Source organism: Cyprinodon tularosa, unplaced genomic scaffold, assembly GCF_016077235.1.
Source record: "Cyprinodon tularosa strain WSP-4 unplaced genomic scaffold, ASM1607723v1 ctg219, whole genome shotgun sequence".
NCBI lineage: Eukaryota > Metazoa > Chordata > Actinopteri > Cyprinodontiformes > Cyprinodontidae > Cyprinodon > Cyprinodon tularosa.
The window spans coordinates 384,869-399,523 of NW_024038819.1; the positions used below are offsets into that span (position 1 = coordinate 384,869).

The 14,655-nt window shown below is 38.3% G+C and overlaps 1 protein-coding gene across 6 annotated transcripts in view; it reads left to right on the plus strand.

Annotated features, from left to right (window-relative positions):
• Window positions 1-14,655, plus strand: part of si:cabz01090165.1 (uncharacterized protein LOC100333421 homolog) — a 472,423-nt gene that overhangs the window by 372,330 nt on the left and 85,438 nt on the right. For all 6 annotated transcript variants that reach the window (XM_038285977.1, XM_038285979.1, XM_038285980.1 and 3 more), the window contains one exon: window positions 13,125-13,291. In XM_038285977.1, coding sequence (XP_038141905.1) covers window positions 13,125-13,291 — 167 coding nt within the window. The remainder of the gene's footprint in view (window positions 1-13,124; window positions 13,292-14,655) is intronic.

The window sequence follows — 14,655 nt, forward strand, 5'->3', positions numbered from 1 at the left end:
GGAAACATCATCATATTCTAGTGAGATAAACAGATTTGGCTTGGGTCCATGTGACTAAAACAAGCTTCTGCCCAACATGGTCAGAACCTTCCTTCCCTTACTGAATCTCAGTTCTTTCATAACATGTTGGGAATCATTGGATCTCACAGTCAGAACAATGTTCTTCAGTTGGCAAACTGCTTAAAGCCATTAGAAGTGAACACAAACCATCCCTATAGTGAAGCACGGCAGTGGCTCCATCATGCTTTATCACCATCCAGCAGAACAACCAGCTTAAACATGCATCCAGAGCTACAGGCATCTGGTTGGGATCAATGCAAACTCACACGTTAACGTGGCCTAGTCAAAGTCCAGACCTGAAACCATCTGAGGGTCTGTGGCAATTGACAACTGATCTTATTGGCTGTTCTTCAACCGGACAGAGCTTGAGTTTTTTAACCAAGAAGAGTCAAGTAAAAACTATAACTCTGAATATGCTGAGAATTTAGGGAGATGAAATCTAAAAGGCTTGTAACCAGAGTCGGTTCATCAGAGATCTGACTCATTGTGCCTAAATGTAAATGTAACAACACTTTCCAGATCTCCGTTAAGAGTTCTGTATGATTGTCTCTGTGAAGTGCCTTGAGATGACATGTGTTTTAAATTGGTACTATATAACTAAACTGAATTTAAATTAAATTGTGGACTGCTCAGAGGCACAGTGGGCAGCACTAATTGGCTTTTCTAAAGTCTCCTTAGGTGTGTGTGTGTGTGAATGGTTGTTTGTCCTGTTTGTCTCTGTGTTGCCCTGCAATGGACTGGCGACCTGTTCAGGGTGGACTCCGCCTCTCACCCATTGAAAGGTGGAGATAGACACCATCACCCCTCGCCACCCCACTTGGGATAAGCATGACGGAAAATGGATGGCTGGAAATTGAATTGTATAATTTTTCACAAAAACTCAAAGTAAACACTCGTTTCCAGACCGCCACCACTTCACCTTAAACCTGCTTTTGTTCCCAGCTTCTCCAGCCTCCTGGACTGTCCTCCATTGCAGGGAAAACTGCATCCATATATTCCCAGCTGTCTGTCTGTCACTCCCACAATCATCTTTAAAAGCAGGCCTCTTGTGTAAATCAGGCCAGTCAGGAGTAATTTTCTGCTCCTCATTCTCATTTTCACAGCTTTCAGACTTTCTTTTGTTGCTCATAATTACATATAGAAAGCAAGCACCAGTTGTTGCGATGAAAGCTGAGGAATTATAAAAATCAGAGAGTGTCCTAATTATGTGCATTATGAGAGTAATTAGAGCCCTGACAAGTCCATGTTGGCAGATCAACAAGCTGCCCTGTTTTCCATCCTGATGTAAGCTGTGCAAAGCTGTGTGAATAACATGGAGATGATTAGAGAAAACAACATGCTCTGATTGGTCACCATTGACCAGGATCAGTTAACTCCCTGCTATTTATCTTCATTTCTCATATTATCTCTCCACTGAAGCCTGTTTCTAAGGCCCATTAACCGCAGCAGTCTTCAGTTCTTCATTCAGAGTTTTCTATTTATTTTCAGAGTTTTCTTTTTTTTTGTTGAGCTTCACTATTTTTGCTGTTCCTTTTAACTGCATTTCCATCTTTTTCTCTGGTTCTTCTTTAACTTATTTCTAATGAATTAATGAATTTATTTTCTTGGTAACTCTTTAGAAGCCAGATAGTGTAACATTTATCTAAACTGCAGTACGAAAAATACAGTAGCAGCCATTCAAAATGGCCCTTCCCAGCCTAATGACAGCCCACTTCCCTGCAACTCCCAGCAATATCCCCCCCAACTTCCAGCCCCTGGAGTGACCCCCCTCTTGTATATTCATTTTTTTAAATCTGACTCCACCTTTCCACTAAGTTACAGCGTCTGACCAGGAGATGACACTTCTATTCAGATCTTAATGTCTGCAAATCATTACAGAAAGAATATTTTAGTACAAAGATTGATGTTTAAAAAGAAATTGTAGGGGACCAGCCAAGGACCAGACAAGGGTCCATCAAGGAAAGTGGGGAAATGTATAATACTTTACCGTACGGGGGGCCACAGTAGTGGAGACTCAGAACTCGAGACATAGAACTGATGATTTGTGGATGATCCTGTAAAGGAAGAAAATATTCTAACATAGTTAACTTTGGAAAAAGGTTGGCTTCTGATTCTTCCCTTCCCCAGGTCCACTCGGCGAGCTGCGTTTGGTAATAAAACCAACATTGCGTGTTGACATCACAGAATTACAGAGTTTAATCCAATATAAGACAATGCATAAACTTAGAAATAAGACAATGCACAAACCTACACCAGAAACTGCAGAACAACAGAGACATACATTCCATTACCTGACATAGGAGGAAAAAAAGCAAAGACGTACAAGACATCTTTGGAGAGTTTGCAAGAGCAAAATCTGATCTTTTCCTTCTATTTAGAAAGCTTTATCCTCTTGTATCTAATCCATTCAAAAAGGGGCTGGCCCTCGGTCCTCCAACCAAACGCCATCTCTGACACTGCTAGGGCTTCCCCTTATTTACTGCAAACATCTGGGGTCATTTGCTTCTTTGTTTTAACAAGAAAAGGCGGAAAGCTTGTCCTGGCATCTAGAATTCCTAAAGTCATAAAACACAAGATAAGCTCTCACAGACAGCTTGTGGAATGCGGGGGGCTCACCATCCCTGGTTGTTTATTCTGGAAGACTTTTGACCTTCTGTAAACCAAGCAGAAATCTCTCCTGCAGGCTTAACTGTTATTCACCCCCCAGGAGATACTCATTCTATGGGCTGGTGGTCTAAATACTTATCCATTAGTAGTTTTAAATCATTAACACAGCCTTGTTCAAAATTAAGAAATATGTTCAAGTGAGAGTGTTTACACATGCCATAAGATTAACTGTATTAAAGTCTAAAAAATAATCATTTTTCTTTAACAGTCCCCGTTTTGAGGTCTGAGACATACAGACCTCACAAATAAAATGATTAAGCCTTCTAATAGAGGAACCAAAAAACTATTTAGTATACTAAAAAACTAAAACATTAGCCCAATTTTATAACAGTCCCCTTTTTAAACAGCACCTCCTAGGTCCCCTGCCAGGCCATGTGTCTGAAGCTGAACTCCATAATCTAAACTTATCAAATGTATCTTGCGCTGTCCAACAATTTAATACTCACCTGATGAACCACAAAATTTTAACCAGTAAAAACTAAACTAAAAATACATTTCACTTATCAAACATGAAAAATAATAAAACTCAGTTATGTCAATAGAAGAAAACACACAATAGAAATATTAGCCCAAGTATAAAATTAGAAAACCAAAGCAAGATATCTCGAAATTACCAAAAAATGCTCAGCAGACTCAAAAGACAATACTCGCCACAAAAATTACAATTTGTCAATACAAAACAATAACAACATAAAAAATACATCATAAACACATAAAAATTACAAAAGACCTTTTTTTTCTTTTTTTCACAATTCAACAATAAGAAGTTAGAGTTCGTCTCTATGCTCCTTCGATAGTCTTTCAAAAATGAATATGAATTCTTCGTCAGGAAACGATCCAAAAATACGCGCAAAAAGAAACGAATGTTCTTGAAGAGTTCGCAAAAACGAAAACACGCAATAAAAAGAAGATAAGTTAATGATGATCTTGTAGCTGGATCCTTCACGTGTTCCTCCTCGGTTGTCCTCAGCTGATGTGCACTGACTCCAATGGAACCACGTGTCTCCTTCTCTCTTGTAGACGGACAGCATGAGATGTACTCTCCACGACTCGGTATGGTCTGGCGAAGCGAGGTTCAGACCACTTTCTTTTGATGACCATCAGGCGCACCCAGTCGATTCCCCGAACTGATCCCGAGCCTGGACGTTCCTGTGACGTCTGGTATTTTGTAAATTCTGCTGCCAGGACCTGTAACTCATTGAAAAAATCTTTATGAGATAAATGTGCAAGCTTACCTTTCCATCCTGGAATGCGGGTAGCAGGTCCTGGAAACATCCGTCCTGTCTGGAGCTCATATGGAGAGAACCCTGTTGATTGGTTAATAATTGATCCTACACTTTATGACAGCTTCACTGTCTTCCTTTTGTATTATAAATCTGCTACTTTGGAGTTGTATTTTATCAATCCTTTGACCCTCTTTTTATATAAGGCCTACATGAGAAATGAAAGTTTCCTATCATGTTAAACCCAAAACTTAACTGTATTTTAGAAGCAGTTCCATAACTGTTAATTTGTAAATCTCCAATTTAGACCAATTTAATTTCAATCATCATATTTTCTATTTTTTAAAACCTTAAAGAATGATCAGCCTGCTTTACATGAGTCACTAAATATCAAAAATGACCTACTTTATTCCAATCATATTTTAAATCCCGAAAATTTCAACCATTTTTACCTTTGATCCATTTATTCATTTGAAAACCTATTTATAAAATATTTAATTGAATAATGTATTACCCTTTTTATATTGTTTATCAATTATCAATGCCTTTTCAGTTTTGGAGAGAGATTCAATACAGCTAAATTTATTAAATGATGTAAATCTTTAGTTTAGACCTTCCTGGATGTCTTAGTTAAACAACTTATTTTAAAACATATGAATAGCGATACAACAATCCAATGATCACCTTCCTTAGTTTAAGAACACTATTTTATATAAATTATTTGATAGTCAATATTTTGTTAAGTATATTCAATTTATACATTTTACTTATTTCATATCCAAATAGTTAGCTCATCTTTAATGCTGGTAATACACCGTAAAACATTTAATGTATTTTGATTTAACTTCAATAACCTCTTTTTCCGAAAAGTAAATGCAGAGATCCCAGGGCCGTCACTAGGTTTGAGAGACATGGGTGGCTTAGCCCCTAGGTAAGATATTGCGCGCGCGCAGCGCGCGCCGAAATTTTTTCAGTGCACTTTCTAAGGCGCTGTCTATAAATTCATTATTTTAAGAGCAACATACCTGGGAAACACTTCCCTCACTAATGCTACTTCACCAACTAAACTACACCAGTTAAAATGTGCTAAATTACAAAGAGTAAATGGTAGGTGCCATGCATTACTGCATAAATGGAAGAAGGCAAGTGGTTCGCCACTCATCATAATGGAAACCTTCTACAGAAGACAGTTGTCTAACCAACAGACTCCCAACATCTTCATAAACCCTTAACCTGGCCATTCATCTTTCCCCATCTCCCCTGCACCCACAACCTGTCAGGAACCCCTGTCTGCTTTGCAATAACCCTGTTTCTGTGTGTGTGCTTGTTGTGTGTGTGTGACCTGGACTTTGGCATGTCTTTCTCTACACCTGGCACAGAGAGAAACACATATATGTGAGGAACTTAACAATAAATGCAGCATTATCTTTGATAGATTTCTGCTTAATCTAAAGTTTAACCACAAAATACAAGTTGCATAAATGGACAGTAGGCAATAGGCAATAGCATCATTGCAAAGAAGGATATCCTTGAGACTTTTTCACATCAGTCTGACAAAGTTTTAATGCAAATAAAGGAAGTATTTTTAAGTACAATGTATTAATGAAAACACAAAATCAACAGTATATGAAACGTACAACTTAGAACTATAGTCAACCCAAGGAAGCACTACCATATCACACAGTGTCGCCCTATCAGACTGGTGGCACATAGATATGGGAGAATTATCCTGCCATAATGCAAGAGCACATAACTTCAATTAGAGAAAAGAATTTCATCTTCTTGCACTCAAAACTTATAATGCTCACACTCAAAACATGCGCTCTCTCTCAAATATTTTCTCTTCTCTCAAAAATCTTTGTTTCTTCTCTCAGATTTAAACAGATATTTTCTATATTATCACAGATATTTTTTCCTCTCGCTTGCCTCCATCTCCGCTCTGCACGGGTCTCAGTTACGCTCTGCTTGCGGATTTGTTTTGCTCTCTCAGACTGCAGTTGGATCGTTGCCTAGCAACCTTTCCAGCCAATAGAACGACAGCCTCGGAAAAGGTGCGCTTGTTTAACCCTACGGAGTGTGCCTGTGCTACTACGCCACTTATAAAGCGTCAGCTGAAACTGCTATTTACAGTAGTTTTGTGGCTGATTGTTGTTTAGAAATAGAAAACCTGGTTTAATTTCTTAGTTTTGCCCTGGATTTTGTAGCGTTTGTGGACGCTACGTCGCTACTTGATCAAAACAATAACGTCGCTACAGGAAAGTTACTTGATAAATAAAGCAGCGACGCTACGGTCAAGCTACTTGAAAATGTAGTTAAACTAATAGCTTCGCTACATGTAGCGGCGCTACTGCCCATCACTGCTCCTGTGACAAAACTATTATAATGATGCTAGTAGGCTACAACAACATCGTGTTTTCCCACACCACTGACTTTGTTCACCATGGTAACGTAATTCCTACTGAATCAAACAAGCTATTAGGCCTATATTGTCTCTTTCCTCACTCCAGGTAAAGTGAAGAAAATGTAAACCGCTGACATCAAATGGCAAACTCACCGTATGTATCTGCACGCAACCATAACTTTCCTAATCAAGCTCGATGACTGTGTGGAGATTCAAAGGGCGCGCTGTTGCTGCACTGCACAGCTGCTATGGTCCAGTTGATGGCCGTGTACCACGTGACGTGACGCTGGACGCGGAGCCAATGAAGGAAATGAATATCCTAACGATATTAATAATTGTATAAATAATTGTGTTTGTAAATAAACTAACAGGAACTTATCTTCAGATTAACTTGCCTTCTTGGTGGCTCGTTTTCAGTGCTTTACTGCAATTGTTTGGGGTTATATGGAAAAAAAATCAATAAATAAAAAAATAACAATAAAAATCGCAAAATAATTATGGGGTGGCTAATACCAACGAAGGGATGACTTCAGCCACCCTAAAATAGGTCTAGCCACGTCCCTGAGAGATCCAAACTAAAAATTTGCCTATCAGATCAATTCCATTCATGTCCCCCTGTTTCTATAACAGAACAAATGTTCTGTCATAGAATACAATAAAAATCCTATACAACTCATTGAGATGAAATCCGCTATCACCACTAACTTTAGCCTCATGTAACACAGTTGGATGCAATTCAAACATGGTGTCCCCGTAACTGTTACAATCTGCACACCTCAATCAAAGAATTTAATGTTTGATTAAATTTATGAAATCAACACAGAACTTGGTGTCATTTGCTCAGTAAGTCAGTCTATAGACACCCATCAATCCACTTTAACACCTTAATTTCAAATTCCATTTAAATTTAAATTTAGTTTTACTGAATGGTAGCCACTGTACTATGTAAATAAAAATTTAGATCATCTTCCTTAGTAGATGAAGCGTAACACACAATGCAATTCAGCTATAGTTAAAAAAAAATGTAATTGCAATAGTTAGTCCCTGCCCATTCTTTTCAGGCAGGAAGGGAAAAAGACACACTAGCATTTTGTGAGACAAACAGAGTGAATCATGGAGGAATGCAGTGTCGTAACAGTTGGTGCACACCAACCCCTAACTGCATCGTAAAACCTCTGACCCCAGGAGATGGGGTTGTCCTCAACACCTAGAATTACACTGCAGGGCTGCAGGACGTGAAGAAAACAGGGCGCCTCAGTGCTATATCTAAAATAAGAAGAGAACAATGGCATCACACACTACAAAAATTAAAAAAACTTATTCACCACTACCAAGTATTGTTGGCACCCATTTCGTCTCCAACCTGCAGACTGAAGGGAACCCCAGGAGTGGGCCTTGGCGCCCAGGTCACATGATCAGAGGTGAGAATCCAGGATCAAACATGAGAACACACAACAGGACCACCGCTGAGCGACTTGCCATGCCCCAATTCTTTATCTGCTGAATCAGAACGTGTCTAGAGAAGCAGTCATTCCAGCAGTGCAGAAACATCTGGATACAGTCCCGCTTTGATGAACTTTGGTCAGCCTTTCGTGGTCGACAGAGCAGGACATAGAAACCAGCAGACCAGTCATCTACTGAAGCCCCCGTCCGGGTTTGTCTATGATCTTTGTGGTCCCGACTCACTGCTGATTCCCAGCCATAGAAGACTCCCCCAGATAACGCTTGAGTCCCTTTTGTTTTCAGCCAGGCATGAAAAGCAACAGTCAAAGGAGACATCTGTTGCCAGGTCCTATGAGCAGCACTTTGCAATCACGTGCAGCATCATCATGTACAGCAGGAGAACAGTTCGCTTTCACTGACCTTCGTAATCGCTCAACAGCGTTCGGCTTTCATACAACAGTCCAGCAGAAGATGGGCCTAGTTCAGCATCATCATGTCTTTGTTCAGCAACAACAGCGGCCTGATGCGGTAATCAAGAAGATCCCTTCAAATACATCTTCCCATGATCTCTGAGCTTAAAAGACCCTTCCCCCAAGATCGCCATCAAGTCAGAAGGAAGGAGAACTGCCAGAGAAAAAATAATACAAAGTAATTAAAAAGCAAAACTTATATTTGCCACATTTTGTTACTTTCACTATCATAAATAAAATTTATCTTGTGATGCCTCCTCCCGTGTGGCGCTAGATTTGTTGTTGTTATAGCACAAACGGCCAACTGCCCCAAATCCTGAACTGCAAAAAGAATAGATAGAAATTTGTTAAAATAGTCCACGATCGGATGTGCCAGAATTAAGAAAATAATGACACTTACTGTTCAAAATCAATAAACGTCAATACCTCGATGACATTCACTCTGCTTGTGCCAAATATCAACTACAAATTCTAAAATCACAACCTCACAAACTCATTAAAGAATTAGAACAAACTCTAGAATGTCCAAGTACTGATACTTATAAAAGTTGTGATGGAATTGCCCTTGGTCAAATAATTATGAATTGCATATTGTTCTACTAAATACCAAACATCCTCATCATTGTCCCACGCTTCAAGACAAAGTCCTATTTCAAAATTTCAGAAATCCTTTACATTTTATCTGAATTTCATAGCAGTTTTAACCAAAATTTTCCTCAAAATTAACAATTTACACCCAACTGTATATAATCAAAGTCAGCAGTGATGCAGAAATCTATCAACAATTTTAAATGTAAATAAACATGGCATAGATGTTATTTGAAACCGTTCAATTTGAGATGATCAAATCTAATTTAGTAGAAGCTTCTATATCACATACACCATATTGTAGTAAAGCAGGAAGGCCATATGACTCTACATTAAAGAAATCCATAATTCACTATTGTTGAATCGAAAAAATCAAAATTATTGATTAACTAATTTACCATTAACCATATCCAAAAATTTACCAGGAATTAGGGTCTACTTCTGCTTCTCCCCCTGTTGATATAATAAAATTCCCATTTTGAAAACAATTTGGAATCTATGTCACTTTTATATAATAATTTGCTGAAAAACCAAAATATCATAAGATGTTCCACCATTTCTCCAAATCTTCCATCTAGTATTCAAACTAGACTGAGATTATGTAAATTTCAAAGTTCCATCTGTAATGTCTTATCTTTATAACATCCCCCTGTGTTTTCTTATTTCCAAAAGAAAAACAATTTAGAGGTGGAAAAACAAAAATGGAAGAACTTACCCCCATTATGCTAAAATTTCAACATGTCCAATCAGTCACCCATATGAAATATAAACCAAGTTTATTTAGTTAGAATTTAGGTTAGTTTGTTAGTGTTGTTAGTCAAAGTGGATAACACAATTTCCTAATAACTACATCTATCTGCTTTAAGCCAAGGCTGAATTCTCGTTTCATATTAATTTCACTGCACAAGCAGATGATTCAGCTTTAACCAGATCGTGACAGCAAAATATGAAATCGTCATTACCTTAAAATTGTCCCTTAAAGCAGTAATAAAAACATATTTATGAAACAAAACCTTCAGTGTACCTAAATAGTTTAAAATAAGAAAAATATCACACAGCTACACACTAAACTGAGGTCATGTTTACATAGAGCATCCTAAAACCCATTAAAAGCCATCTGCCTACACATTCACTCTCATTCACACTCAAGCAGACTCATCAACACATTGTAAGAAAGATGCAGGATGTTACCCCAGATTTCAAACCAAAATTCATCCTGTAAAAGTCTTAACACAAATATTATAACACCATGGTTGAAAAAAATAATAAAAAGACATTATTATCCAATAGTTCTAATATTGTTCAGTTTTGAGTGAACCTTTTTAAAAACTCCAAATTATACACACAACCGTATTTCATGATAGCCCACTGTTATTAAATGGCTACCTAGACCCCCTGTAGGAAAACCCAAAAACCGTTCATGTGGTCATGTAATATGCGAAATGGGCTGCACACGAAGATCGTCCTACAAGAAACAAAGTCATTCATTAGTGTTTCAACATGTCCCACATTAACAGTGTAGAAAACACTGTTAAGCAGAAAAACATCCATATGTTCTCCTGTTCCAATCAGTGAGGGTGTTCCCTCCTGTGTCAGGAAACCTAGAAATTTAAGTGATTGTCAATTTTACAGTATTATAATAAACAATTGGATCATTCCAGTGCTCTAGCCTGGAACTGATGCAACACATTTCACCCGCTGAGAAAGTAAAAACATCTGTAAATCTGTTATTTTGTACTTTTCATTTCAACACAAAATACAGTCCTAAAGCAATTCACATCAAAATCCAAGAATCCTGAAAGCGTGAGCTGGAAATAGCACAGAACTGAAGCACTCCCAAAATGCAAATAAGGGGGGTCAATCAGTCCCCCTGCTGTGAAACAAAACTTGCATCCAAAACGGAGACACCTCTGTCCCACAGAAGCACATTTTAACAGAAAGTTAGTAATACAACATCCAGCAAAAATATTTAACAATATTTCAGAACACAATCTTGAAACACAAATCACTTCCGCACAATCTCAGCACAATTCAGACACAGACAGACGAATAGACAGCAGCGCGTGGTGGGACATAGGCTACAGTATAACGGGGGAAGACAGACACACAGCCACAAACACAAAGAAACATACAAAACACAGAAACACAGACAACGTTGTAGTTCAGTCATGAAAAGACAGAAAAAAAGAAAAGAAAACGTCAGGAGCCGGCTAAAAGAATGTATGACGCATCTTTTAATTGTCCAATTTCAATTTTACAAATCCCTTTTATTCTCATTTCAACTTCCCAGTCCTACACTTCAGAGCTGGGTCAAGCTCGAGGCGAAAATAAGCCTCAATTTAGTTTATTCGATCACTCAATCCGCCCAGTGACAAAAGGTTTTTTCTTTTTCAGCTGGGGAGAGCGATTGAACCCGTATTAAATCAAATAATTTATTTTAGTCCTTTATACTATAAGCAACCCGCTTAAGGGTGCCAAAGAAAGGTGATCCAACCTGCTATTAGTCCTTTTCCCACGAGTGATACAACTCGGTCCAATTAACCTGCTATTAGTCCTTTTCCATGAGTGATACAACTCGATCCAATTAACCCAAATAATTATAAGTCCACTGGAGATGAGTCGAAATCTCCGGCTGATACAAGCCAAAACTAACCAATACACAAATTTCCAAAATACTTTTTCTAGAGGCCCAGGCATTGCTCCTCAGGGTAAAAAGAATAAATTAATCTTTATTAATTAATCAATTAATTAATTAATCAATCAATAAAACCTTCTTTTAAAAAACCCAGCTTAAGTCAGAGTTAACGTAAAGGCTCTGTTTGAACTAGCCACAGTTCCCTGTAATGTGTATTTATTCAAATCCTTAAACAACCGACTCATTTAGGAGGGATCCTATCTACCTCTGCAGCTTCTGAATTCTGTGAGGCCGCACACAGCAAATCAGCCCCGGTCCGACCACACGGCGCTTCAGACAACTGAAAAATAATCAAATACTGTCTTACCACACCGAAGCGTCGGGCCGAAACGGATCAATCAGGACCAAACAGCCGCGCGCCGAGATTCCAGAACCGGCACGAGCCCCCAATTGTAAAGGAAGAAAATATTCTAACATAGTTAACTTTGGAAAAAGGTTGGCTTCTGATTCTTCCCTTCCCCAGGTCCACTCGGCGAGCTGCGTTTGGTAATAAAACCAACATTGCGTGTTGACATCACAGAATTACAGAGTTTAATCCAATATAAGACAATGCATAAACTTAGAAATAAGACAATGCACAAACCTACACCAGAAACTGCAGAACAACAGAGACATACATTCCATTACCTGACATAGGAGGAAAAAAAGCAAAGACGTACAAGACATCTTTGGAGAGTTTGCAAGAGCAAAATCTGATCTTTTCCTTCTATTTAGAAAGCTTTATCCTCTTGTATCTAATCCATTCAAAAAGGGGCTGGCCCTCGGTCCTCCAACCAAACGCCATCTCTGACACTGCTAGGGCTTCCCCTTATTTACTGCAAACATCTGGGGTCATTTGCTTCTTTGTTTTAACAAGAAAAGGCGGAAAGCTTGTCCTGGCATCTAGAATTCCTAAAGTCATAAAACACAAGATAAGCTCTCACAGACAGCTTGTGGAATGCGGGGGACCTCACCATCCCTGGTTGTTTATTCTGGAAGACTTTTGACCTTCTGTAAACCAAGCAGAAATCTCTCCTGCAGGCTTAACTGTTATTCACCCCCCAGGAGATACTCATTCTATGGGCTGGTGGTCTAAATACTTATCCATTAGTAGTTTTAAATCATTAACACAGCCTTGTTCAAAATTAAGAAATATGTTCAAGTGAGAGTGTTTACACATGCCATAAGATTAACTGTATTAAAGTCTAAAAAATAATCATTTTTCTTTAACAATCCATAGTTTGTTTAAATGTTTTTATGTCATGCAAATTTTTTTGTTTGTTTTTGATGAGCATTAAAAAATTTTCATGCATATTATTTTCATCTTCTTATAAAAGCAGTGATTTAGAAGATAATCAGTGCTTCTGACATAAAAACGATTGAAGAAGCAGTTATTTTCTGACATTTCTGGGGTCATCTGAAGAGTTTTTATATTTCGTTTTATTCTGTTACCATTTCAGAGAATATTTTTTATGATGATTAGAGCCACTCTGTAGATGTCCTTTTGTTTTTTTAACCTGTCAGTTAAAGTGGAAACTTCCTCTGCATTGGTTAAATGTGCATGATGCTCACAGTGTGCAATGCCACCCTGCCTGCAGGACTTCCTGGAGACCCTGGAGGACCTGGACCTGAGTTACAACAACCTGGTGGACATCCCCTGGGACACCATTGCTCTGCTGGTCAGCGTCAACACCCTGAGCCTGGACCACAACCTGATTGAGAGCGTCCCTGAGGGAATCTTCTCTAATCTCCACAAACTGGCCAGGTATGTCTCAGATCACAGCACTTGGGCAGAATGCAAAACCTTAGCAATTCTCTTCACACGATGCAGTCTTTGGGCTCTGCTACCACTCAGCTTTGGATCTCTTCAACTAACTGTTGCAAATTCAGCTGATAGAAAAACTGTGGTTCTGTTTTTAGGCTCTTTGTTCTGTCTAGAAGTGGGTCATGCAGTGTTTGTTACGTTGGGTGATAAAGACGTTCTATATAAGGACTTATAATTTAATTTATCTTTTATCACATTTATCCATTAAACTGGGAGAATTATGTGGATTCATTCTGCATTTCTAAAATGTTTTTTTTTAAGGTTGTATCATTTGATTTTCTGCTGCTGGCACCACATTGGAAATGAAAAACGAATGGATCCACCTACTGCAAAACTTCCAGCTTTCAATGCTCTTCAAGTTACTCCAATTAAAACAATTTCAGCCTGAATCTTCCTCTGATGAAGATCATGTTTTTCATAATGTGTCCATAGTGAAAATAACATTTATGTGAGCTCAGAGATCGGGAAAGAAATTCCAGTTAAATTAATTTTTTTTATTAAAAAGCAGAGAGAAAGTAAATGATTCATTTGGATGCTTGAGTTTAGTTTAAAACCTTAAAATACTGAACTAGTATTATTTCAACTGACCTTAAACATTTTTTTTTACAAGTATTTATCCTGTGCTCCCCTCCCCCTGATTCTAAACCAAAGAGCAGTGGAGTAAAAAGTAAAAACACTTTCTAGATTAAAAGCATGTTTCCATAGCTATCTGAACACTGTTTAGTTTTTTTCCCCTCTTGCTTTGATAGGATGTTTTCCCTTTATATCGTTTTTTAAGTTTTGTCTCAAAAGCAGAGCAAAGTAATGTATGTTCTCTAATTCATCTCCGGCTTAAGACATAAAACCATCTTTGGCTATAGAAACAGCTCTTGTACTTTACGCCACCTGCTCAGTATTTAAGGGATTGGTAGCTAACATCAGATTCGCTTTTCAGGACATTTGTTACAAGATAATGATTGAAAATATAACTGAACTGAAAACAGAGCCTTGAGGAACTCCAGATCTGCTCTCTTTGGCCATATTTCACTAAAAGGAGTCACAGACAATGAACATGATAAAACTGAGTCTTGTTGCTGAGGTGTATCAGACTTTGACATGATGAATTTTGTGAACCCTGTGGGTCGCCCGTGCTCTAAGGCGTTGATGATTCAGCAAAGTCACCTTTAGGTTTATGATTATGGTGTTTCATGGCAGCCTTTATGTCACAGATAGTTGAAGATGTGTAATAACTGTTTGAGAGGCATCATTCAGCCCAGGCCATGTTGATCAGGACTCTAGTCAGTAGCTGTGTTTTCATCCAAAAC